We start from the raw sequence: 27,683 nt of genomic DNA on the forward strand, positions 1-27,683 counted from the left end.
ATCCCTGGTGCACGTGGTAACGGCGGAGACTCTGTTTAGAGGTGGCCAGCTCTCGGTTTCTCATGAACTGAGTGCAGACACAGAACTAAGAATGTAGATGGGGGGGGGGGGGGCTGGGGATTTAGCTCAGTGGTGGAGCGCTTACCTAGGAAGCGCAAGGCCCTGGGTTCGGTCCCCAGCTCCGAAAAAAAGAACCAAAAAAAAAAAAAAAAAAAGAATGTAGATGGGGGCCGGGAGACCACTCAGTTCCTTCAACCATTGTTTCCAGACATTGACTGCATGCATTACCAGACCTGCAGTCTCCAGAACAGCCACAGAGGGTGCTCTAACCTTGTTGTAGAGGAGAGCAGCCCAGCCCGTTTCCCAGGTTGGCTAAGAGACTAGCAGCCCAGTCCTAGACAGGACGCCCCTCTCTGCCCGTCAGTGAGGGATACAGTGTTGTTTAGCACGTGAGAACCAAATGGAAATGTTCTATCCTTCTAGGATATCGGGTGCATGAGCTCATCAATCATCAGCCTTCGGAGGGCTGAGAGGGTTTTGTTCGTCTGCTTTTATTTTTAAATTGTGGTTACTTGGGGTTTTAACGGTATGTGTAAAGACAGACCATGCTGGTGTAGAGTAGGGAGACTATGAAGTTTTACCCTGAATCTCAGGCAGATCCACTTCTGAGGGTTCCAATGTCTTCATTTCAATTTTGAATAGCTCTGAGTTCTGAAACCTTTCCCAACCCTTAGATGTCTTCCTGACTTTGTTTTTCGGATCTCTGAACCTGTTTCCCCACTCCTGCTGCTCCCCAACTGTGAGCATCCTCCTTTCATTCCCAGAGAGAGAGAGAGAGAGAGAGAGAGAGAGAGAAGTCACCTATATCCTGAGACAGGGTCTAAGTGGAAACATGGCTTCAAGTCTTATAAACAAGCAAAATTGGATCTAGGGAAGTGCCTCAAAGTTAGACCATGGCAACCTCAGACTCAGCCCTTCATTCTAGAGTCCTCACCCTGTAGATGCCCAGGAAGAGAATTTCCTGGGGTCTATACCTGGACGTAGCTTCCAAGAAGAAGTTAGGTAGGACTGAGCTAAACCAATGTAGTCATTCTTCCTGATTCCCAGAAGCAGACTGTGGTAGGGAGCAGAGAGCGTCTCGGGGAAAAGTCTGTGCCCACAGAAGCAAAGAGAGAGGACAGGCTGGTTCCTGGACACTGTGTGTGTGTACCGCTGGGTTGTGACTGAAGAATGCCTAGGTGGGCAGGTTGTGCCAAGGATATCCCTGAGAGATCTCTGTGTGTCTCCATCTGGGTGATGCGGAGTATGAGCTCTGCAGGTCTAAACCCGTCTCCTCCCTTCCTCCCAGATATGGTCCAGAGCGACCACGTTCTCGAAGTCCAATGAGCCGATCGCTCTCCCCGAGATCCCACAGTCCTCCTGGCCCCTCTCGGGCTGATTGGGGCAATGGCCGTGACTCCTACGCATGGAGGGACGAGGATCGGGAGACGGTGCCCAGGAGGGAGAACGGGGAAGACAAGAGGGACAGGTTGGATGTTTGGGCACATGACCGGAAACACTATCCCAGGCAGCTGGACAAAGCCGAGTTGGATGAGCGACTCGAAGGAGGGAGGGGCTACCGGGAAAAGTACTTGAAGTCAGGGTCCCCCGGCCCACTCCATTCTGCGTCTGGCTACAAAGGCCGGGAAGATGGCTACCATCGAAAAGAGACTAAAGCTAAGTTGGACAAACACCCAAAGCAGCAGCAGCAGGATGTGCCAGGAAGATCCAGGAGGAAAGAAGAGGCGCGACTACGGGAGCCCAGACACCCTCACCCAGAGGACTCTGGCAAGGAAGAGGATCTGGAGCCCAAGGTCACTCGGGCCCCCGAGGGTACCAAGTCCAAGCAAAGTGAGAAAAGTAAAACCAAGAGAGCCGACAGAGACCAAGAAGGAGCTGATGACAAAAAAGAAGGCCGAGGGGCAGAGAATGAGGTAAGGATGCGATTGTGAGCCCAGGTAAGGTGAGGCAGGCCACCAGGCCGCGGAGAGGAGAGTCTCAAGCCTCATTTGTTGATGGTGTATGTTTCTTGCCCCTTTGTCACGTGCCGGGGTGCTGTCCTAAGTACAGTTATCAAATACACCACCTACTCCTCACAGCAGCCCTACAGAGCTAGGGTTATCATCACCATAGCAGTGGAGAGTAAAACAAAACACTGTGCTATCTGACCAAGGAGACAGGCTTAGGAAAAGGGACAGCCAGAGTTGAGCTAGTGGTCTGGCTCCAAGTCCCAAGGCACCCTGTTGCCTTTGCTGGAAGTTAAGGAGAGGCAGGATGGAAAAGCCTTTTGTAGTTCTGTGTTTGCCCAGGGTGGAGTGTTCCTGGGGTGTTGACACTCAACGGAGTCACCCAAGGGAGATTAGATCTTTGGTCCATTCTGTGTGCCAAAAGTATTACTGATGCTGGAGCTCCAATGACATGTAAGGAGAAGTGACTGCCACCCCTAAATTATACTGGGAAATTGAGGGTGGTGAGCTTCTCCCAATAAAGGGCTTTAATTTCATTTTAATAAAATGGCACTTATATCCAAGTGTCTGCTACACTGTTTCAGTTCCTGAGAGGGTGGGGGGAGCTCTGGGTACTACGCTCCGATTATAAATTAGCTTACACTTACTTTCTTTTTCTTTTCTTTTCTTTTTTTCGGAGCTGGGGACCGAACCCAGGGCCTTGAGCTTGCTAGGCAAGTGCTCTACCACTGAGCTAAATCCCCAACCCCTTACACTTACTTTTAACTGAGGCATCCTCTTAAATAGGAGTGAGATAGTAGGGTTTTTTGGGGGGGGTTCTCACTAAGAAGCTTCATCGTTAAAAATCTGTGCATATCTTCTAGTTACCCTGACCCAGGAGTTGGTGACAGTCCAAATAAGGAGTCCGATCCTTAATTCCATGAACACTGAAGAGTCACTCTGGACTACATCATTTCAGCCTTTACTCCCACATGCGTGGGAGGAGGGCCAGGTGGTGGCCTAGGCACAGACAATGCGAGGTACATAGGAGGGAGCCCGTATGCAGCAGAGACCAAGGGCTGACACACTTATGAAAGAGTCTGCGTACAATAGAACCCACGTTGAGGAGCTGGACCAGAAGCTCTGTAGGCGACTAACGCTGTAAAATGCAGACTGCGTGCAGAGTGTGTTTAGCTGGGTGTTGGAAACGGGCAAAAACCGGTTTGGTGCCCTCGGTAGAGGCTGCAGCTGGCAAAGGCGAAACAAGTGGCCATTCTCAAAAACCTGAAGCTATTTCAACATGTCTTCTTTTTTAAAGGATATATTTAAAGATTCTATTTAAGAAAACATAAAATCATAATTCTGGCGTAAGCACACGGTAAACACAGGTCAAAGTCTTTTGGTAAGCCCTTCATTCTTCAGCATATGTTGTAAAGTCAGTTCGAAGGGGAGAGTAAAGAATAGACATCTCGCGTCAACAGTCAACAAAGGACTTTGCTACCGAGGTGTAACTGGCGTCTTCCACAGGAAACAGGGCACCCATTGCAGCTTCTCGGGATAACACTCACCTGCATCTTCAGGAGTGCGAGGTCTTTACATTGGGATCACTGACCAGACTTCAGCAAATAGCACAGATGTAAAGATCATGAAAAGTATCGACTGCCAGAGAGTCAGATACCCTAGAAGGCCATGGCAGATGAACGCCTAGCTTTCTATTTAAAAGATACCAGGGCCGGGCCTAGTGGCACAGTTCCAGTTGTTCCAGTTGTTAGGTAGCAAAGGCAGGAGGATCTCAAGTTCTAGGCCTCTCAGGCCAACTTAGTGAGATCCTGACCCCAAATATGAGTGGCTACACCTGTGATGGGGTGTTGCCTGTCCATAAGAGGCCCCGGATTCAAGCCCCACTGTAACAGAGGAAGGACAGAGATAGAGAAAGGATGCCCAGAGATCTCCTTTGTTCATTTCACACTCTGCCATGTTTTCTCAATGGCAAAGCAGGAAAAGCACAGAAGCCGAGATTAGAGAAGAATGGGGGGTAGGCTTCCCTTTAAGCCTTGTTAAAGACTTCACTGGATCCTGAGAGCCAGCCGGGAATTTTAAGAAGAGTGTCGATAGTGAAGGTCTGCAGACTTTCCTATTCACGCAGCGTTTGCATGAGAACAGTGATAAAAAGTAATCTGGGGTGATTTAAGGTTTACAAGAGGACACGTGTGGGTTATAGGCAAATAGGAAGCCATTTAATGCAAGGGCCTTAGGCGCCTGCAAGGAGGAGTCTGGAATACCCCCCAGCCCCCCATGGATACCATAGGGCAGCTGTCTTTGCTCACAAGTAGTCACAGAGCTGGTGGTGGCTCGGGGCCTCCAGGAAAGGCCATCAGGGTGAGTGGGCAGGCCTCTGAACATGATCATGGGCAGTCTTCCTTCCCCAGGAGTCCACTTTGCTTGTTCTTAGCATCCTCGTCATTACTTATGACCACTGTGTAATATTTCAATGTCCCAACCCACTTCTTCCTCCTCCCTTTCTGTATTCCATGGCACAGAGCACTGAGCATCCTCATCTAATATACTGTCTACCCTCATCCTACAACCCCCAAACACAATCTCTCAAAGCAGGAACCTTTTGTGTTCACACTGCCTTGACCCTGTCTGTCCTTGGAGTAGAGAGTAGGTGTTAGATGCATACCTGTGGGAAAGGCAATAACTAAGCAGACTTCAGGGGCGAAGTCCCAACTCCTGAGAACCAAGTCACACCCCTTTCCCTACGCTTTCAGCTGGGTGTGTGATCCTCAGGCTACCATGGTGCTTTAATGAGTGTGTGCTCATGACGGACCCTCTGAGGGCTCTCCAGGTGGAGAACCCCTCTGTGTTTCCTGGTGGTAATGGGTGGCCAGGTCCAGACCTGCCCTTAGAACCCCAGAAAGAAGTAAGGAAACCTTGTCATGGAGAAAGAATGAGGGACAGAAGCACAGGTCCATCCTTCTAGAAGGGAGGCCTCTCCAACCATAGATATGTCCAGGGAAGCTAAGCCAGCTAGGTGGTGTGAGGCCAAGCAAGTCATGATGACTGTTGGAGGATGCCAGCCACTGCTCAGCTCCAGAGGGTTATTGCCCTCTGCCCTCTCCTCACAGCAAGACCCAGCCCCACAGCTCTGTATGGAGTCTCCCATGCTTTATAAAGTCCAGGGTGGGGAAGATGGCTCAGTGAGTGGGTTTTCTCTTGCGAAAATAGGAACCTGAGTTCAAATCTCCAGGAGCCTATGGGCCAGCTATCATAGTACAGGGGCAAAGGAGAAAGACACCTTGTCTAAAGTGATGTAGGAAATGAACACCAATACCTGAGTTGTCTTCTAATGTACATATATATGCTGTCCACATATGTACCTGCACACAAGCATGTACACACATACACATATATGTGCCTGTACACAAACATGCACACACACAAGAAAATGGATAGTCTGGACCATGCCTGTAGGTCTCACCCAACCAGAGACTTGCAGAAGACAAACCCCAGGGAAAAAAAAGATCTGGAAGAATAGAAGCACTCACTCACTTCAGAGAGCCTAGCATTCGGGAGCACGGTGCAACGACCAAGTTCCTCCTCACATTAACGGAGGAACCTCTGGTCGATGCTAAGGACAGCTGTATAAGATGCTGTCGGTATCCAGGCTTCCCTGTGGACCTTTGGAGTGAGCCTCCACAGTTTGGGAGTGCAGAGGAAGAGCAGACAGAGGGAACAACATAGGCAAAGCCTCTGTATGGCTAGAGGCCAACATTGGTTGGAGTGGAGCACCAAGTTAATGTGTTGGGAGGCGAGATGGGTCTGTCCGCAGCAGCTGTAATGTGCAGGGCCCTGTGTGCAGATTGACGATTTTTAGTCCTCAGCAAAGGGGAAGTGTGCAAAGCGTTCCGACAGGAAAGTGCAGTGAGGATGCAACTTTTGTTTTCATCTTAGAGGATCCTTTCGATTTGCCTTCAAGAAAATAGATTTGCAGGGAGGGCAGAGATTGAGAAAGTCTTAGCTGAGCGGGGTTCCTGGCCAGGTGGTGGCCAAGACCTGCTCACCACTGTTGTGACCCATTGCTGTGGTCTGTGAGGTGAGAGGGGAGGCAGGCAGCCGTGTGTGGAGTGCATTTCTCTGTTCCCCTGAGGTTGTCTGCTCCCCTATAAGTGTATTGTTCCTTGCTCCTTTTTGGAGGTTTTCTAGTGAGGGTGTCTGGCTACACCACTCAGACTGCTCTTTGCTCTCCCGCCGCCTTGAGCTGGAAGAGAATGCTTTACTCTACTGATCAGGAGCATGTCTGTGGGAGCTACAGTGAAGGGCAGTTCATTTCCACGCAGGAGGAACAGGGACAATTTAAGGCAAAGACGCAAATGGCCAACCTTGGGTTGGGGCGGGCTGTTGGCAGCTGCCAGGGCGGCTGGAGCTGTCCTGCTCTTGGGCTTGCACTCAGTGGACTAGTCAGAAAGCTCCAAGAGGATTCTGCTGCTTCAACTGTCCCCGTCCAGTAATAACCAGTTATACCAGTCAGCCCCCAGTTCCTGCTCCAATTGGCTCCTTATCAGCTCAAGGGGGTGTGTCTAGCTGCGTGTAATTAAGACCAGAGCTTTTACCTTGAACCAACCTGGGCCCCACAAGTGTTGATAAAAATACAACTTACCTATGCCAAAGAAGCCCAGGGAGTAGCCTTGACTATGGCCAAGGGTTTATGGGAAGACCGAGCTCTAGAAGCTTCTAAAGTGAGAATTAGCATGCCCTTACTTTTTGAAATATTTGCTTGTTTGTTTATATGTGTGGGTGCTGTGCCTGCACACATGTCTGGGCACCACTTCCATGCCTTGTGTCCGTGGAGGACAGAGGAGGGCGTCACACTCCCAGGCCTTGGAGATACAGTTGGTTGTGAGGCACCATGTGGAATTAAACTGGGAGTTCAGTCAGTGCTCTTAACCACTGAGGCTCCAAAGCCTTCTCCAAAAGATCATATCAGTAATATTTTAGTCAAAGAAGGGCCATGAGGCAGAGTTGCAGATTTTATGTGGTCACTCACCTACATAATTATCTAAAATGTAACCTGGCAGGGCTGGAAGGGGTCCGTACATGCTGTTCTTGCAGAGAAAGAGCCCTCGTTCGATTCCCAGCACTCAAGTACCTATAACTGTGGTTCCATGAGATGTGAAGTCTTTGGCCTCTATGGGCACCTGTACTCATGCCCATCGTGTGTATGTGTGTGCATGCACATGTGTGTCTGTGTGCACATGTGTGTGCCTATGCACATGTGTGTGTGTGTGTGTACACATGCGTGTGTTAAGGGAAACGATGTCTTTGGGGGAGATGCCCCCACAGTGACCACACCCCACACCCCAGCCTTCCCCGTTCAAGTTACTTTTGCCTTGCTATTCTCATCCTCGATGCAGACACTCTGGTCACCAGGGGCCTCTGTCCCCTGAAAGCTACTGGACCTACTTTAAAATGTTTTCTGTCAATGTCAGTGAGCATGTTTCTTTCTGAGCCTCATTTTCCCCAGCAGTGGCCTCCCAGCACTGTGAGGGAGCAGGGAAGAAACATGTCAATCTCTCTCTCTCTCTCTCTCTCTCTCTCTCTCTCTCTCTCTCTGTGTCTCTGTCTCTCTCTCTGTCCTCTCTCTCTCTCTCTGCCCCCTCTTCTCCTGCCTCTGCTCACCCTTAGTCTTGTTTGCTCTGTTTTCCCCTTGTTAGGCTGGGACTGAGGAACAGGAAGGCATGGAAGAGAGCCCCGCATCGGTGGGCACACAGCAGGAAGGGACGGAGTCCTCCGATCCAGAAAACACAAGGACAAAGAAGGTAAGTTTGTCCCCCATCTTGGTGGTGCTGTCATATATTAGCATCGGGGACTCAGTCACGGGAGTCGGTTTTGCCTGACAGCGGCCACATGGAATGTGTGCAAGTCCCCACAAGTACTTGCACCAGTGGCCCCAGCAGTCTCTGGAGAAATGGCTCAGTGGAAGTGTTTAGATGTCTTCACCGGGGAGAGCTTCAGCTGTATGTCTGGGCTCCGCCCCCCTCTCCTACAACTTGGCTGAGCTGCTAAAAGAAAACACATGCCCAAAAAAGACTCAGGCTTCAGAGCCAGGTTCCCAAAATAGGCAGGTCCCATAGTGAGTCCACGACACAAGTACTCAACTCGGAGCCCTGACCTCAGCAGGCCCGGACCCCGAGACTGACGGGACATAATCTGTGTTTTAGAGAGATCATTTTTACTTAGTTAAAAATCAAAATCCAATTACTGTCCTCCTGGGCGGGGCTTCCACAGGCAAAAGAAATGTCCTTGGATGATGGCCAGCTTCATGCCTTTCCGGTCAGGGGACACTAATCTTCCGAATCTGTGTGCCAAGCCCGAGGGCTGCTGGGAACACCAAGGGAAAAATACCGGAGGGCAAGTGTGGGTGGAAGTTGCACCTTTGCTGAGAGAGGGAGTTTGGAGGAAGTTTGTGAGTGGATTCTCTCCAGTCACCTTAGCGACATCCACACATAGAAAAGGCTCTGATAAGCATTTAGCATTTGTAATGTATCCATTCATTCAAAAATATTCACGAATACCTATCACATAGCAGGGTTAAGGATTCTTTGTGCCGTTTAAAACATGGCAAATCAAAGAGCAAGGGCTTATTTTTGAAGCCTGTGGCACTTGGGCACCATCCTGAGGGTGACTACGTAAAGTGAGGCTTGAGGGGCTCACATCCCCTAAGAGCCCAAGGAGAAGCACACAAGGTCCTTCTGACACGAGGGCTCCACCCTCTGACACCTGCCTGCTCTCCATCCTCATCCAGGGACAAGACTGTGACAGTGGAAGTGAGCCTGAGGGGGACAACTGGTACCCCACCAACATGGAGGAGCTGGTCACAGTGGACGAAGTAGGGGAGGAAGACTTCATCATGGAGCCAGACATACCGGAGCTGGAAGAAATTGTACCCATCGACCAGAAAGACAAAATCCTCCCCGAAATATGTCCCTGTGTAACAGCCACCTTAGGTTTGGACTTGGCCAAAGACTTCACCAAGCAGGGAGAGACCCTAGGGAACGGAGACGCAGAACTCAGCCCGAAGCTGCCCGGACAAGTGCCGTCTACTTCCACAAGCTGTCCCAATGACACGGACATGGAGATGGCTGGCCTAAATCTGGATGCTGAGCGGAAGCCAGCTGAAAGCGAGACAGGCCTCTCACCGGAGGTCTCAAATTGCTACGAGAAGGAGGCGAGAGGAGCGGAGGGCTCAGATGTGCGTCTGGCCCCTGCAGCCCAGCGAATGTCCTCCCCTCAGCCAGCAGATGAGAGGGCCCGGCAGTCCAGCCCTTTTCTCGATGACTGCAAGGCCAGGGGGTCCCCAGAAGATGGGCCTCATGAAGTCAGCCCCCTGGAAGAAAAAGCCAGCCCCACTACTGAAAGCGACCTCCAAAGCCAGGCTTGCCAAGGTGTGTTGGCTGAGGGTGACTACCTTCCTTTCCCTCATGGGTGGTTGGGTGGACTGGACCACCACTTCCCTCAGGACGTGTGAGTCCGTACAGGCTGGAACAGACGTATGGGAGTTACTGTAAAGCCAAGACAGAAAGTCAAGTACAAACAGAAGCAAGCCTCCGAGGGCCTGGCTAGACTAGTAGAGGAAATAGTATAAAAGAAGTCACAGCAGGTGCCCCCTGTGTTCTAAGAAGCAGCCTCAGATGGACTTGATTTCTCCGCATTGTGGGGTCCCTCCTAGGCATGGGCAACTAAGATGAGGCTGGGTTTTTAGTACAAAAACGTTTGGGTTCTTTTTGATGGTCTGCTGCCCTTTCCTGAATGGTGGAGACCCTTGGCAATTATTTCTGTGACATGGGGAGGGGGACAGGGGACAGGGGTGTGGGGGCGACAGAATGACACACAGGGACGGAACGAAGGCTTTGTAATGGACTTGGCTTGCTTCCCTTCTAACTATCTCAGATCCGCTTTCCTCCAGGATCTGAGAGTGGAGCAGGACTTATCCCAGAAACAAGTCCACCTCCACCGGACTTGATGTTATGTCTCTGTAAAGCGCTATGACATCATGAACTAAGTAGTCTAAAATGGGCTAAGCCGTGGCCTCTCTGCCAGATGGAAACAGATCCACCCAGGGTGTACATGTGTATGGCGGGGTAGAGGGTGGGGAGTAGAGACCGGTGAGTATTCCTTAAGACTCTTAACAGTGGAAATAACGAGAGATTCATTTTATAGAAAGCTCCCAGTATCACTGAAGCTAAAGTAAGATTTGTGGAGCAGAAACTGTAGAGGAAAGGCTGGGAAATAAACATTCCAACCCAGAGCCCTGTGCTAGCCCACGCTGATGGGTGGCCCGGAGCTTGGACTCTCTTCCATGTCAAGCTGACCTGAGTAGGCTTTCACCTGATCTGAGTCTCCATAGAAACTGCCTTGATCTGCCTGCTTGTTGCTAGAGCAACAAAGAGGCCCATCCCATCCCGAGCAGGCATAAATAAAGCACACTGGCATTTTCCCTGGCTCTGATGAAGCCCATTTTATTTTGTGATATGGGTCTCAGCCAGTGCTGGTCTCGGGGGTTTATTAACTTTCCCAGTATTTGGGGCTTACATTTAATAGTGCTGCTTCATGAGCATGGGGTGAGAGCTGCATGGCCTTTTTGGCTGGTCTTGGCAGTTGTTGGCTTAATTTCTGCCCTTCAAGGATTTTTCTGCCTGTAGAGATGGGCCAATACTGATTTGGGGGGTGTGGAGGGCGGATCATCCAAGCGAAGGCATTAACAATCCGTCCCCATGTGCCAAGCGCAAAGATGTGCCAACTTTTATTGCGTGTGGCATTTTTTTGGCAATGGAAAATGTTCTTAATTATAGTACTTTGGTTCTAATTAGCAGTCCTACCCCCAACATCATGTGATTAAGCAGTCCAAGGGACAATTCCCAATCACACAGTACACAGAATAGAATTACAGGGACTCTTTGAGGCCTGCAGTAGTGTGTGTGTGAGTGTGTGTGAGAGTGTGAGTGTAAGAGTGTGTGAGTGTGTGTGTGTGTGTGTGTGTGTGTGTGTGTGTGTGTGTTGTCCCCACCCCCTATCCCACGGGCTCATGTTTTGCAGAAAACTCCAGGTACACGGAGACGAGATCTCTGAACTCGAGATCACCAGAATTCACCGAAGCGGAGCTGAAAGAGCCCCTTTCTTTGCCTTCCTGGGAACCAGAGGTGTTCAGTGAACTTAGCATTCCTCTAGGTATGTGAAATCCACAGTCCTTCCTGAATTTCAGCTCCAGGAAATGACAGTTCTAACGCAGTATGGAGGAGCTCAAGAGGGCCTCCTCCGTTGTGTTGCTTTTGCTTTTAAGGCGTGACGCACAAGCCCAGATCTGCAGGATGGTCAGGATGCTTGTGGCTCCAGGCACCAGGTGACAGAGCCATGAACGGCACAGTAGTTAAGATTCTGCCAGGCAAGACTTGTTTCCCTGTCAGGGAGTGCTTGAGTCTTGACCATGCAGAGACTTTAAGCCCAGGCCTTGCTCAGGCAGGAAAGCAGAAGCCCAGGCACCTCCAGATTGTCGACTAAAATGAACCCCCTCTCTGCCATCTTCCCACGTGTCCTTGTCCCAGAACAACGCCACATGACTCTTATCCTTGACAGAGCAGCGAGAGCTGCTGAATAGAGGGTACGGGGAAGAGACCCAAGCCCTTGTCCTTCTGCTCAGCGATGCTCTTGTACCTTCAGACAAGTCTTGCCTTCCTGAGCCCCAGCCTCCCCATCAACAGCAGGGGCTGAAGCAGCAGTAGGTATCGGGGTGGTGCACTAGTAAGAACTTCCTAGACCACGACCCGAGCTCTGCCCTGACTGAAAGACTCAGGGCTAAAGAGATGAAGGAGGAGCCGCTACTCAGAGGGGACACGTGGGGAAGCTTGGGGAACCGATGAACCCCTTCGTCACCCAGGGAAGACCTTGCCAGCCATGGTTCCATTACCTTTCTTCTATCTCTTTACTCTCGGTATGCCATTGCATAGAATTAGATTTGAAACATGACAAATCTTGCTTTAAAAAGTTGCTGAGTAGTATCTCTCAAACAAAATTTATGTGCACGAGCATGTGTGTGTGTGCATGTGCACCCATGCATGCACACACACACACACACACACACACACACACATATGAGTGCGGGTAGGCATGTGTACTCATGCATGTGATACGGAGTCTGGAGGGCTATCAGATGGACCCTCCTTTGTCTTCCCCACCTTATTCCCTTGAGACAGGCATATACAACTTCACTGGCAAGTCAGCTCCTGGGATCCGCCCCTCTCTGTCCTTCAATGCTGAGGTTTTGGGAACGTGCAGCTAGCTATGCCTGGCCTTTTACTAGAGTGTCAGGGATTAGAACTCCAGTCAGTATGCTTATGCTGTAAGCACTCGGGCATAGGGGTCCAGCTCTGGTCCTCTCAATGCAAACTCTTAAAGATGACAGACAGACCTTAGAGTGAATCCTGGTGCTCTCAGACACTCTTACTCTGCACTCAGAGGTTGCAGAACCTGCCTTTCAGAGGCTTCAGCTCAGCCATTAGCACTCACTGGATCACGTGATGCTGCTCCCTGTACCCTGAGGGATCCAAGAGTCTAGAAAGTCTCAAGCAGGAACTGGGAATCGAATGACACAGCAGAAATTGAGAGTGTTTCCCTATTAAACATGTCTTCTCATTGTTATGTTTCACTCTACAAAACTTATTATAGCAAATTAAAAATAAGAGACCAAATAAAAAAGTCAACATTGATGGTCTTAACTGTCCCTCCCCAGCCTCAGAGGTGGCTGCTGCCATGTTCCCAGACGATTTTCTCCTGTACACGTTGCTTGTTTCTTCCAGTGGTAGATCGTAGGGATCACTCCGTGTCGGTACACTTAGTGCACACTCTTTTGAACTACTCCATCTGACTCACAGTTGCTGATTCTTTACTGGTGAGCACTTGGGTAGTTTCCTGTTTGTCTGTTTCTCTATTATGAACATGCAGTGACAGCTAAGCTGGTATCTTGTTGTCACTGCCCTGTGTTTGCTTTGTATGCATTATTGAGCACTCCCCAAACACTGAAGAAATGGGCGATGTTTTAAATTTCCCCTTTACAGGTAAGAAATCTAGGATGCGGTAACAAACCTCCTGGTCTGGAAGGGCTGATACAGGATTCAAATTCTAGGGGCGTACCTTAGTCTCTGTTCTGCTGCAGTCCACATCCCGTGGTTTGGTTCTCTTCAAGCACCTGCCAGAGTCCCGGGAGATGGGATGCTAGCCAATCATGGGTGCATTGTGGGGCCATATTTGCATCGAGAATGTTATAATTGCTACTAAATTACACTCCAAAAGGAGGGTAACAGCTTACAGTGCCAACTCCAGGGAGAATTCCCATCCTTTATCTCTTCACCAAATCCAGATAGCAGTCTCTAATCTCTATCAAGCCGTTAGGAAGAAAATAGTATCTGATTTTGTTTTTGTAAAGAGCCAGATTACGGTGTAATTGGCGTACAACAAAGGTCCCATATTTAGAGAGCGTGGTTTGCTCAGTTTGGACGTATACGTATGTCTATGCCGCTTTATGGATTTAGATATACCACATTCTGTTTGTCTGCCTGGTGATGGACACTGAAGATGTTGCTAGCTTGGACCATTATACATCATCTTCATTTAGTCTAGAAAGCTGATAGCTTATTGTGCTCCAACCTCCTACCCCCACCCCCAGGAACGGATGCTACCGTTTCTGTTAGACAGGTGAACAGGCTTTTGAGCCTTTCTCAAGATCGTCCACCAAGTTCTGGAACTTGGGGTGTCTGTTCTCTATCCATGCTGCCATCTGCCCTTGGCTCCGGCACAGTAAAGGCCATTTCGGTGCTGAAGAGCACAGACTGTGTGTTCTTGGGTTCAAATCCCATCTCTGCCACTTGATGGCTGGATGATGGATGAGTAGCAACTTATTTGGCCATTTTGCTTTAAGCTCTTTGACTATAGGAACCCAGTAAAAGAATCCTCTGTGTAGACTAATTTCGAGGAGGAAATGAATTAACGTCTCGAAGCTTTCCAGTAGCAGAAGCTTAGGGATGGCTGACAGGTTGTTGGGAATTACCCTTTTTCAAGGTCCACCATGCTTCTTCTCACTGGGGCTGCAAACCCTTTACACCCCAGAACTGGTCACTACTACAAAGAGACTTCCAGAAACACGAGAGACAACATCCAGGTCCCTGTGGAGAGCACAGAGGTGAAAGACAGGATGCCAAGGACAGGGCATCCCGTGGGAGAATTGAGAGGTCGGTCTTGTCACGGCCTGGGGTGTTCGTGGCTGGAGAAGGGCATTGCCTGTGTGATTCAGGCCAGCGCCAGCCAGCGTGAGCCTGCCAAGGCCTGCTCTTACTATAACCAAATAGCATCGCTGGCAAAAAGTGAGCTTTCCCCCTCTCTCCAACACAGGCTTTACTAGGATGACGGAGTCATAATTACCCATGCCAGGAGCTATTATTAGGAGGCAAATGCAGCTTTAATGACAGTACTTAATAAGACCCGAAGGAACGGAGGACTTGGTGGCTCCTGGTCTCACCACAGCTACAGGAGTGATCCATGGGTGCTGCCACTCTCTGGTCCTCACATTTCAGGCTTGCCGAGAGTGTGGTAGCAGGCCCTGTGGTGCCCTCCCAACCCCTGGGCTGTACCGTGGCCTGAGAATCCTCCTGCCTCCACTCAGCTCTCTCTAATGTTATGCTGTCTTTTGATTACTGATATTGACCTAACCCACTGGGCAGGGCCTGGGAAGAAAGTCACTGCCAAACCATAGAAACGTTTCTCCGAGCAGCCTTGGGAAAGCAAGGCTGGAGGGTGGATGAAGACCAATGTCCGGGTGCTTGGTTCCTGTGTTCCTAAATTCATGCTTTCTGAGCACCAGATGAAGTGACAGGTGCTTCCTCAGAACACCACATGGCAGTGTCCTCCCTAATCTGCAGACGAGAAAACGCATTTCAGAGCAGTTCAACAAACACCTCTGAGGGCACAGCTTAAATAAGGGTGGAAGGCCTGTCTGGCCCCAAGCGCCATTTCACCCCGCTATTACTGCTGCTTCTTGGCTTTACTTTGGTGGTGTGGTGGGAGACTTTACTCAAGTGAGAGCTCATGCCAACCCTATATTTGGTAGCTGTAACTCTCTAGTCGAAAGGAGCCATGGCTGCTCAATTTGGCTCCTGCCTCAGCCTCCATGGACTCCCCTGAGGTGGTTATACTCTTTCTGGGAACCACAGAACAGGGTGAGGAGAACCTGGTTGATACTAGAATCCTCGGCGCTCTGTTCCCGGTACAGCCCAGCTGCACCCCGCCGCCCATAGGGTCTGGGACAGGATGGGAGGCTGGGCTCTGACTGAAGTTCTTTCCCAATACATCTGAGGCTCCTGGGGCGGAACAGTGAGCACACAACTATTTTGCAACAACAACAGAAGAAGGAGATCGTGGGTCTCGCTCGATGCCCATTTCCCAGCAACAGCCTCGAACTTCCTCCCCATCCCATAAGCTCCCCTCCCCCTCAGGCCGGGCCACGTGTCCACCCTCTGCACACAGAGGGTGAAGGAGAAGGATATCCAGCCTCTCGGGGCAGCTGAACCAAGCGACACTTTCTCACTCCTGGGGATTGCTACTGAATGCCAAGGAGTTTGCAGACAGCAGGCTGACAGCTGCATGGCTTAGAGGCAGCCCGGGTCCCAGGCTGCAGTGTGGAGTTCTGCACTAGCAGGCTGCAAGCCGTTCCCTGTCCTCCCTCAGAGCTGCCCATTCACATTTACATTTACCATCATCGTTATCATTGTCATCACCACCACCACCACCACCACCACCACCACCACCACTACCACCATCATCAGTTATCACTGAGATGTAAAGGAAAGTTCTGTTTACAAAATTAGGATCTCCCGTGTGGTGAGCACGAGTGGAGAAAGAACTGGGGCTGGGCTGTGGTTAGGAGACTATCTCAGGGCCCTGAGGAATGGGTACCTCATCGCAGTCAATCTGGTTTCCCAGATTGTCCCAGCAGAGGAAATGGGAGCAGCACCCTCTGCCCCCAGCTGCTGCGTTCTTGAAGACTTCCATCAAGGGTGTAGAACCTGAGTGCCCTAGGCTTAGCTCTTCTGGTGACACATGTAGCCCAGTTCCTGGGAGGGAGGCAGAGGCAGGTGCATCTCTGTGAGTTCAAGGCCAGCCTGGTCTACAGAGCAAGTTCAGGACAGATAGATGATAAGGCCACAAAGTAAGACCCAGTCTCAAACACAACAACAAAAGCTGCCCCCCAAAGTCCTGCATATCAACAAATCACGTGGAAAGACGTGTTTACGTTAGAGCGAATGGGTGAACTTTCCTCTTACTCTTATTTTAATAAAAACAATTCTAAAAACCAACGCAAAATATAGAGAATTTTTCTATAACTGACCACAAATGCAGAGAGGGGAATCTGGCAGAAGTGAAATCCTTGGGAAAGAAACCTCCCCTCCGCTGCCTCCTCCCAGGTAGACTGATGGACCCACACGTGAAAGGCAGGGCCTCAGCGCATAATTGCTGAGTACCCTCCCTGCTGCTTGTGGCGCTCCCTGACACTCACAGCCACCTGTGAATGGAGTAGGCGCTGTCTCTCTCCAGCCTTGTTGTAAATGTGGTGAGGATTGGAGGAGTTGCTCACCACCAGAGTCAACAGAGAAAGAGGAGGGCGGGCGGGCGGGCGGGGCAGTGGAAGGGGGCGGGGTCCACGGGGCCTCCTACTACCTTCCTAACGCTGTCCTTCCCTCCACCCTTCCCCAGGAGTGGAGTTCGTGGTTCCCAGGACTGGCTTTTACTGCAAGCTGTGTGGCCTGTTCTACACAAGCGAGGAGGCGGCCAAAGTGAGCCACTGCCGCAGCACTGTACACTACAGGAACTTACAGGTAACCAGCCGCCATGCTCGCTGCGCCCCTGATGAGATCCCCCAGCCGACTTGTCCCCGCTCCCCCACCCCCCTCCCCACCACCCCTCCACCCCCACCTCCGCACTCTTTCCTGAGGTGCTCCTGTAAATACCAACCTGAGTATGCAGACAACACCCGACTGCCAGGCTTCCTCCTAAGGGCACCCAGAGCATCAACCCCACAACAGTACTCAGACCGGCTGGTGGCTTTTGAGACATCTGCCACGCCCAGTGAGGTAGAGCAGAATCAAGTTCCACGATCTGCTGGTACTCTCCTGACACATTGGTATAGCTCTCAGCCAGGCCCCGGGCCTTCAGCTGCAGGTATTCCCCGGTCTCTTCCTCTGCGCAGATAACTATATATTTACACACTGGAATAAAGATCACAGTTTCACTTCCATTGAAATGTCTAGATAGCATAACAAATGGTTGTCTCAGGCAGTGCACACACTCGGAACTGTTCTAGGCTCTGCGGATACAACAGCAACAGACGTAGACAAATCTCTCGTAGGGCTTCCGGTCCAGTGTAGGATACCTGTGCAAAATGAAACAGCCAACTGATAAGATATCACTTACAAATACACTAAGCCACATGTCATCCAAGCTAAGACGCCTTTACTTACAAATACCATTTGTTCTTCATGTTTACTCTTTGTCACACGGGAGGTTGGACCTTTAAATATACCAGTCACACTCTCTGCCTCTGAGCCACACCCCCAGCCTGATACACTGTTTCAACACCAATTAGGAAAAGTGATACGGCGAGTTAGACAGTGAGACGCTGTCAGTCGAAGGAAGCATTTTTAACTCAGAGATGTTGGTGGGTTTTCATAAGTATCTAAAGTCAGTGAGCAGTGCTGATTGATGTCCGCCGTTCTGTCAAGGCCTCTGACAGAAACCCTATCTGAGATGGCAGAGGCTCCTGGCTCCCTCATGGGTACACCAGGGAAACTCGAACAGAGGTGGGGCAGAGCTAAGGCAACGTCTGCGCCTAATGTTTTCAGGATTAAGTTCTGGTACAGGCTGGGCTTTGCATGTATTTCATTTATGGGCTCTCTCTCTCTCTCTCTCTCTCTCTCTCTCTCTCTCTCTCTCTCTCTCTCTCTCTCTCTCAGTGGGTAGTGGGGAGTGGGTGCTTCAAGGCAACTGCTTTTTTACTGTCAGAACCAGAGTTGAGAGGTGGGGAGCTGGGTCAGGCAGTAAAGTGCTTGCCATGTAAGAATGAGGACCTGCATTTGGATCTTTGACACTCACACAGAAGCTGGCTGTGATGTGGCACGCGCTGATAGTCCCAGCCCTGGGGAGGCTGGGGAGGCAGAGACAGGAGAATCTCTGGAGCTCACTGCAGGCAGTCTTGGTGAGTTCCAGGTTCAGTGAGAGACCCTGTCTTAAAATGTAAGGCAGAGTGAAAGAAGCAGACACCTAATATCAGTCACACACACACACACACACAGAGTCACACACTCACACACTCACTCACATACTCACACTCACTCACACAGACACACACGTTCACACATGGACACACTCTTTCTCACACACATACACACACATACACATACTCTCACAGTTACACACACTTACACACTCAGTCTCACATACATACACACGGACACACACTCTCATACATATTCTCACACTCACACAAACTCTCTCACACACACTGTCACACACACAATCCCACACACACATTCACACATGGACACACTCTTTCTCACACACACACACACATACTCACACATACTCTCACAGTTACACACACTTACACACTCAGTCTCACATACATACACATGGACACACACTCTCATACATATTCTCACACTCACACAAACTCTCTCACACACACTGTCACACACACAATCCCACACACTCACTCACACTCACACACACATACTCAGTCTCACACATACACATACACATACACTCACGGACATACTCACACACACATACTCTCATATACACTCACATACTCAGTTACACACTCATACACTCACACTTATACACACTCACACACACTCACATGGAGACACACACACACGGGGACACACACTAAATAAGTAACCAGTGTTTGCCCCACATGGCTCAATCCAAGAAGTGCATGGAGTGTTGCTGCCACTGTTTCGGGGCAGGCATTCCTCTTATAGTTAGTCTTTTAGAGTGACTGCTCTGATCAGGGTTTCTTTTTAAATCGTGTGTGTGTGTGTATGTGTGTGTGTGTGTGTGTGTGTTATTTTGTTTTGTATTCAAAGTAGGAACATACATGTGGAGATCGGAGGACAACTTTAAAGAAATCCATTCTCCCTTCTACCATTTGAATTCCCAGGATCAAACCCAGGTCCTCACCCTTCCCCTCGGAGCCGTTTCACTGGACCCAATCTAGAGGGTTCTTAAGCAGGAGTGTGAATCTTAGCATATGTGTAATCAGTCACGCACTGGGGTGGAGTGGTAACATGTCATTTAGGAACATTATTTAAACGGTTACAATGTGAACATCTACACTCACACTTACACACATTGGGAGGTGGGGAGGCACCCTGTTAAGAATCCTGGGTCTGCTTTGTCCTTGAGGAAGCTGAAGCAAGTTCCTAGGCCTTGGGCAGATGCTTTGATCCCTGATCTCTTCCTGTTACTCCAATAGTTAATATTCAGAACCAAGGCCTATGGCCTCTCGGCCTGGCTTTCTCACCGGTAGAGTCTGTCTCTGACTGAACCTGGACAGGATCTCCCTGTAGGGAGCAGCTGTTCTGTGACCACACCGGTCACATGTTCTGGCTCCTTTCAGGGAGGAAAGGGAGTGGAGGCCTGGTTTGTCCAGGGCAGGGACCTCGGGCTGGGCTCTGCAGGGCTGCTTGTGCAGTCAGCCACCCAACCCAAAGAAATCATCCTTTTTAGACCTTTTGCTCACTGGAAGGGTCATGGGGTTCTCTGGTCCTCATTTCCCATCGACTTTGCTGGCATCTTCTAGAAATGCATCTTCTTTGAGCCTCCCCTCCCCTGCTTGCACACTCCTTTTAGTGTAGACCCAGGAATCTTCATTCTTAAAGGTGTATGGCGCTAAAGGCCCAGCCCAGGGCTTTGAACCCAGAGCACATGTTATTCTGTACACCTGAGCCACACACCAAGGCCAAGAATCTTCATGTCTCACAGACTTCCTGGGAATGCCTTAATTCCTCACTCTTTGGTTTCAGAGGAATTGTATAGCCCCCAGGGAGAACCCAGAGTTCAAGTTCACTCCCACTAAGAGCTGTAGGAAGAATTCAGAGACTTCCAGGGCAGTGGCCTGCACTGAGTTCAGGGCCTCTAGGGTCAAACTCCAGGCAGCTTCCCAATCCCACAGCAGACCAGACCGCCATGAGCTCCCTAGATACATTGGGTGTAGACATTGCCTCAGCTCCGGACTCTGTCTGACCTCAGCTCGAGTTTCACTGGTATACCTCATGTCAGGGAGCCAGGAGCCTCGGCCCCAGCGATCTCAGGTAGCGTTTCTCTCAGGGGCCTTGGCTGAATGAACGCTTCTGTCTCTACAGCCTCTCCCACTTCACTCCAAACCACAAGTGTGGAAAGTGATGAAGTCTGGCCCACGGGGCATGTGCTGTCTGACTCAAGACAGGCAACTTCGAAAGTTACCATTCATCAGGAGACCTGACGTGGGGTCTCCCTGGGATGCCTCAGGAGGCAAGAGCCGGTCAAAGCTGTTTCAGTGCAGCTTCTAGAAATCTCACTATGCCGTCGCTGGTCATGGCTCTGTGAGCCCATGGGGAGTGGCACAACAAGTGTAGCTGGGACAAATATGGCTGCAGACCCCAGAGAAGAATGCACACAGACAGGGTGCTCACCCCCTCAGAATTCTCCAGTCAGACACAGGAGAAACTGGGGCTCCCCAGCTGCAGCCTTGCCCACAGGCGTCTGCTAGGGGCCCTTCTCCAAGTCAAACTGCTCCCACTTCCAATGGTGAGGATGACGTTGCTCTCACTCCACAGATCCGTTGTCTGTGGGGGTGGGGAGAGGTGAGGGGCTCCCCAAGTCCTACATCTACTTTAGCCCAGCCTGACATTCCTGAGTATTTACAGTGTGCCAGGCATCATGCCGAATGTTCTGTGAGGCATCCTGTCAGTTCCCCACTCTTAGGAAACACTGCGCCCCCACTCCCTGACTCCTTGCAAGGTTGCCACGGTTACCCTCACTTTACAGACATTAGGGAGATTCAGTCACTTGTCTGCAGAGACAGAAGATTTGAACCCAGGACATCTGTTAGCTGAGACGGCACACTTGACCACCGAACTGGACCTGACCCTTTCTAATTACCAAACGAAGTGCTGGTCGCCTTGTTCTTACCTCTCCAACATGGTCAGGCCTTTCCTCATCTCATTGTCCCATGCATTACAAGCACAGACCAGCCCCAGCTGACTTGTTAGCCAGGGCTGTTCACAGCCCTGAGTGCTCCCAGCACTGTGGAGGTGGTCCTCCATTGGAGAGAGGCCATGCTGTTCTTAGTCTCTAGCTGCCCACCCCCACTCTCCATAGCTTGTCCTACAGGATTGCTGGGCATCTCCGATGTCAACATTTCACAGAGGACCAGTCCTGGGTTTCTGCCACCCTCCACCTTCCCTCCTTCTGCCGTGACAAACAGGAAGCATTGTCATGAAGAATGCGTTCATGTAGTCAGGCAGCCACTAAGCGCTTGGCAATGAGGAGGGGCCAGAGGGTCGTTTGCTGTGGTTAGTATCTACACTTTCCACTTTCCTCACAGGAGACTCACGTTGTCTGTGAACTAATATAATGTGGTCCCATTGCCCTAAGATAGCTGGAGAGGAGTGACATGGCCCCATTGGCCAAAAGTGACATCAAAGCAGTCCTACACACACACATACACACTCTCACACAGAGGGAGGGGGGAGAGGGAAGGAGGGAGAGGGAGAGACAGACAGATGCATATACACACACACACATACACACACACAGAGGGGGAGGAGGAGAGGGAGAGAGAGAGGGGGAGAGACAGACGCACATGCACACACACATATGCACACCCGCACATACACACATACACACACATACACACACATATGTATACCCACTCATACACACATATACACACACACACAGAGAGAGAGAGAGAGAGAGAGAGAGAGACAGAGAGAGAGAGAGACAGAGACAGAGAGGGAGAGGGAGGGAGAGGGAGAGACAGAGGGGGAGGGAGAGAGGGAAGGAGGGAGAGGGAGAGACAGACAGACGCACATGCACACACAATATGCACACCCGCACATACACACATACACACACATACACATATGTATACCCACACATACACACAGAGAGAGAGAGAGAGAGAGAGAGAGAGAGAGAGAGAGACAGAGACAGAGGGAGAGGGAGAGGGAGAAGAGAGGGAGAGGGAAAGAGGGAAGGAGGGAGAGGGAGAGACAGACAGACGCACATGCACACACACATATGCACACCCGCACATACACACATACACACACATACACACACATATGTATACCCACTCATACACACATATACACACACAGAGAGAGAGAGAGAGAGAGAGAGAGAGAGACAGAGAGAGAGAGAGACAGAGACAGAGAGAGAGGGAGAGGGAGAGGGAGAAGGGAGGGAGAGGGAGAGACAGAGGGAGAGGGAAAGAGGGAAGGAGGGAGAGGGAGAGACAGACAGACGCACATGCACACACACATATGCACACCCGCACATACACACATACACACACATACACATATGTATACCCACACATACACACATACACACACACATACATACAAACACATATACACACACACAAACACACACATACCCACAGAGAAACAAAGAGAGAGAGACAGAGGGGGGGGGAGGGAGAGGGAGAGACAGACAGACACACAGAGTGAGAAAGACACACACATACACACAGAGATAGAGTCAAACAGACACAGAGAGTCAGACAGTCAGACTCACGCACATGTGCACCCATGCACACACAAACACACATACACATCACATCCACTAACATCTCTCTCTCTCTCTCTCTCTCTCTCTCTCTCTCTCTCTCTCTCTCTCTGTAATGTCCCTCTCCGTGCAGAAGTACCTGTCCCAGCTGGCAGAGGAGGGACTGAAGGAGACAGAGGGGGTAGACAGCCCAAGCCCCGAGCGCAGCGGGATTGGTCCACACTTGGAAAGGAAGAAGCTATGATACCGAGGCTGCCACCGTCTCTGGAAGGTGGATGGGAAGCCTGCTGAGCTAAGGCCAGCCTGGTCTCAGGGACAGAACTGAGACCAGAGAAGAAGGAGAGCCAGGCAGGACATGCTGCCGAGATGAGAAAAACACCTTGAAGCCTCTCCAGGAGCTGGCTCACCCTTCCGGGCCCAGCCACCAAGGGTGACCAGCTTCCCATGGCCTCCTGATTCCTTTAGTCTGTTTTCCCTCTCTCCCTCTCACTATCCCTTCTGTGCCAAAGTTTATTTCCTTTTCATAAAACCCAACTTCTCAGGGATTGTCGCTGTGTTTCAAGTTTTGATTGGATGTGGTAGGTCCGTCAAGTGAGGCTGGGTCACACAAGAAAAAAGTTTAATGGAAGGTCTGGGCTTAGAGTTATTTCAGTGAACCTGAGGTGGCCTTGGAACCTGGCTTCTGTGCGTCCCAAGGGTAGGTAAGCTGTCAGGTTCTGCAACCAAGGAATCAGTTGGCAGAGGTGGAAGTGGTTTCACTAAGGTTTCCTCTAGTCGGATCCTCGAAAAGGCTTCTTTTTTCTTTTCAGTTTCTGGCTAGTGCTGGAAATGGAACCCAGAAGGTCGTACATTCTAAACAGGTGCTGTCCCGATGAGCTGTCTGCCTAGCCAACATGTCCCAGGGACAGGGCTCACATAGTCCAGGGATTGCCTTTAATTTCTTCTGAAGCCAAGGTTATCTTGAACTCCTCATCCTCCTGCTTCTACCAACTGAGTGCTGTGATCCCAGGTATTGTGCCGGGAGGGGGGGGAACCCAGGGCTTCCAGCACAAGTGGCAAGCCATAGCCCTATTTGAGGAAGTCATTCATCCTCAGCTACTCTAGAAAACCACTGGGCTATGCCTTAATGTGCAATTGCACCGTATTATAGCAACAATGCATTATTGTACATCATTAGTATTTAAATTCACATTCATTTTATGGAGTGAAGAAGAACCCTGTATTGAAGAAGCTCCAACAGATTCAATCCAAGCTTCTTGGTTTAAGGATTATTCAGGATCTGTTCTATTCAGGACAGTGAATATGGTACATTGACTAAGCTCGAGGTCAGCCATGTCTTCTCTCTAGAGGATTTACTCCCTCAAGGAGGCAATCAATGTAGGCCTAACGAACATCACATGCTGACCACTGCCCTCTGCCCTCTGGCCTTCATTCATCCTTGGTGCCTCTGCTTTGGGTTACTCGGTATTAGAACGATTTGAAAATGCTCTCCCGTCAGAGGAGAAACCAAGAGACGGAGGGGTTGCTTATGCCGACTTGGAGGTTAAAACGTTAGAAAGAGCAGGTCCCTGATTCCCAGCAGGGTCAGCGCCCCCTCCCATACGGGCTGAAGGATTGTAGGGGAAGGTCTTGGGACAAAGGTACCGGAAGGCATGAGTACCACTAGAGCCATAGAGCGGATCCCCGAATCAGAAAGCCTGGCGCTGTCTTCACGGGTAGGCATGCCTCCTTGAAGGCTCCCCCAAACCCCCCGTCCATGTGGATGGTTTGCTTGTGTGAGTTTCCTGTTTATGTTCCCAAGCAAAGGAAGGCAGAGCAGACAGGGAGCACGTCTATTTGCTCCCCCCCCCCTTATACTGACATTCTACATTCTCCACCAACAGAAGGGCTGTGGAGAAATGATTTAGTTCAGTGCTAACATTTTATCATCGGGGAAACTGAGGCACAGAAAGGAGACAGGCGTAGAACCTAAAATAACCATGTGTCCACTTGGAGGCCTGTGGCTCCTGGGCAGGAGTGAAAGAACTTCTGGGATCTGTGAAAGAGGAGTTAGACAGAGAGAGGCCAGTCTGGAAAGGAGTGATAGGAAGTTGGGGCTTCGGGAAGGTGATATCCATCCCCTGGTGGATCCCAGAGGAGGTAACCTAGCGTCATGGTCATGAGCAAAGTCTCTGCTATTTCTCAGAAAACCTTTGACCTCTGGGAACAGCTGCTGCCCACATCCCTACACCCATCAGCACCCCCATCAGAGGCTGGACATGATTTCTCTTCCAGCAGAGTGAGGCAGACCTCCCAACAGCACTGGCTCCCCTGCTAGTGGCCTTTCTAAGGGAAGCCACATGGCCCAGCTCTCAGCAGCGGGATGGCTCCCTTGGCTATACATTGACCATCATATAAATATCAGCAAAACTGAAGGGTTAAAGAAACAGCAGTCTCTATGTTTAAAGTCATGGATGGTCCTATACATGTGTGTGTATATATACGTATATATTTTTATATAATTCCATTGGCATGGTTCTTGCATTTTTTAAAAATTCCTGTGTGTGTTCCATGCATCACAGTATTAAAGACAACCAGGAAGATATTTATTTCTTTTTTTATTTTATTTTATTTTATTTTATTTTATTTTTTTTTTTGGAGCTGGGGACCGAACCCAGGGCCTTGCGCTTCCTAGGTAAGCGCTCTACCACTGAGCTAAATCCCCAGCCCCTCTTTTTTTAAAACATTAATTCAGTGTCTCGTCAATCATTACAAAACGTCTCTCCCCAAGGTTGCTCATAAACAGTTGCTACCTTGTATAAAAAATTCATTTGTGCCCTGGGTTAATGTGTCAGCAAGCCAGTGTCCTTGAGTACTCACTGTTGGTACCTGATGGTCCTCCAGGTGGCACACCCAGAGGCTGTAGTGAACCTGTTGGGTGAGCAGCAGCCATTAGCGTTCAGGTTTCCCATTCTTGGACAGTCCGAGGCGGTGATCTGTAAGGTTATGCTTGAACTGGACCAGAGTTCCTTTGTTTCTGTGAGATTTTGAAAAACAGAACTATCAGTTAAGTTTGAACTTGTAAAGTATTAGAGTATTTTGAGTGTCTTATATAAATTGTCACCACTTTTTCTGATCTATATAATTGACCTAAAGTGTTTGTTTTTACAAAAGGAAAAAAATGGTTTTTAATAAAGAGAATTTGAAAGCTTGTGAGTGGCTGTGTCATGCCCGGATCATTCAATATCTGGTCAGGGCTCACAGCATCTCTATGCCAGCATTTGGTCTTCTGACTTTCTAGTTTACATGCGTGTGTGCAGTGTGTGTGTGCAGTGTGTGTGTGTGCATGCAGTGTGTGTGTATGTGTGTGCACTGTGTATATGTGTGCAGCATGTGTGTGTGTGCAGTGTGTATGTTTGTGTATGTGCAGTGTGTGTGCATGTGTGTGCAGTGGTTGTGTGAGTATGTGCAGCATGTGTGTATGTGTGTGCAGTGTGTGTGTATGTGTGTGCAGTGTGTGTGTATGTGTGTACAGTGGGTATGTATGTGTATGTGCATTGTGTGTGTGCAGTGTATGTATGTGCAGTGTATGTGTGTGCAGTGTGTGTGCAATGTGTATATGTGCAGTGTGTATGTGTGTGCAGCATGTATATGTGTGTGCAGTATGTATGTATGTGTATGTGCAGTGTATGTGTGTGCAGTGTGTATGTATGTGTATGTGCAGTGTGTGTGTGCAGTGTATGTATTGCAGTGTGTGCATGAACAGTGTATGTATGTGCAGTGTATATGCAGTGTATTTGCAGTGTGTGTGCACTGTGTGTATGTGTGTGTAGTTTGTGCATGTGCAATGTGTGTGCTGTATGTGTATGTGCAGTGTGTGTTTGTGTATGTGCAGTGTGTGTTTGTGTATGTGCAGTGTGTATGTGTGTGCAGTGTGTATGTGTGTGCAGTGTGTGTATGTGTATGTGCAGTGTGTGTATGTTATGTGCAGTGTGTGTATGTGTATGTGCAGTGTGTGTATGTGTATGTGCAGTGTGTATGTGTGTGCAGTGTGTGTATGTATGCCCAGGTTGGCAGGGCAACACTTCACTGCCAATGTCACCATCTCCAAAGCCTTCGAATCTTCTAAGGGTTTGAGTTGAGACTACAAACCAGCCCCCACTTAGGGCTCTGGCTAGGTAACCAGAGAGAATGGGGCTCTCAGTGGCCTAGTGGGTCTAGGGTACCCTTCTGGAACTCCTCACAAACCTGTAGTGCTGTCACCCAGTGTTCCCCAATCTTCTGGTGTCTGAACCATTTGTCTTGAGGTAGGGTCAGACTGTCTTTGATGGTGGACAAGAAAGATCTGGTGATCAGTGCTGCTGTGGACACTGTCCCTAGCAGAGGCCTATCTTTGCTGTAGTCACCTCTGTCAGCTCCTTGCTTGGGTCCATTTTCTTGAGCCCAGAAGGAAGTGATGCTATTAATCACCTCCAGGGTTGAGGTAGTTTGCTGGGAAGAGCTCTGGTATCCTGCAGGCAACACAACTTTGCTTTATGCCTCAACCTTCCCCTGTTCACGAGCTTGTTCATGTGAAGCTATGTGCCTCTCCTGGGCCTCTTGGCTAGGGTTTCCAATGGCCTAGAACCTTCTCTATGCCCTTCTTTCTTGTTAGCAGTACCCATGAGTCAATGAGGTTGGGATAGGCAGCCTGGATCCAGAGGTCAGAGTGGGGCCACCCGTCATTACTGTAGCAGATTACAGATCTAACAAATGCTTCTGTTGGGGCTGTTATGGCCCCACCCACACCCCAGTCTCAGTATGGCCAGCCAGGGGCTGACCCCAGGCCTCTAGTCCCCA

General features: G+C 50.0%; 1 protein-coding gene and 1 long non-coding RNA gene across 5 annotated transcripts in view; one reads left to right on the forward strand and one right to left on the reverse strand.

Moving 5' to 3' along the window:
• Rbm20 (RNA binding motif protein 20) overlaps positions 1-26,061 on the forward strand; it is a 202,680-nt gene extending 176,619 nt beyond the window's left edge. For 2 of the 3 annotated variants that reach the window (XM_087565441.1, XM_087565442.1), the window contains 6 exons: positions 1,349-1,973; positions 7,700-7,804; positions 8,791-9,430; positions 11,082-11,213; positions 16,785-16,906; positions 22,999-26,060. In XM_087565441.1, coding sequence (XP_087421567.1) covers positions 1,349-1,973; positions 7,700-7,804; positions 8,791-9,430; positions 11,082-11,213; positions 16,785-16,906; positions 22,999-23,109 — 1,735 coding nt within the window. In that variant the 3' untranslated portion in view covers positions 23,110-26,060. 3 annotated transcript variants of the gene reach the window in all.
• On the reverse strand, positions 14,483-17,831 carry LOC120100058 (uncharacterized). Of its 2 annotated transcripts, none has more exons than XR_015653663.1 (4): positions 17,549-17,831; positions 17,043-17,460; positions 15,987-16,144; positions 14,483-14,947 (listed from the first exon to the last, which is right to left on the reverse strand). It is a non-coding gene; the product is annotated as an uncharacterized LOC120100058 (long non-coding RNA). The 2 variants fall into 2 exon arrangements; XR_015653669.1 differs by having other exon boundaries at positions 15,987-16,197; positions 17,549-17,642.
• Positions 26,062-27,683: the final 1,622 nt, after the last annotated feature.

The sequence above is a fragment of the Rattus norvegicus genome, chromosome 1 (genome assembly GCF_021556685.1).
Source record: "Rattus norvegicus strain SHRSP/BbbUtx chromosome 1, alternate assembly SHRSP_T2T, whole genome shotgun sequence".
Classification (NCBI taxonomy): Eukaryota; Metazoa; Chordata; class Mammalia; order Rodentia; family Muridae; genus Rattus; species Rattus norvegicus.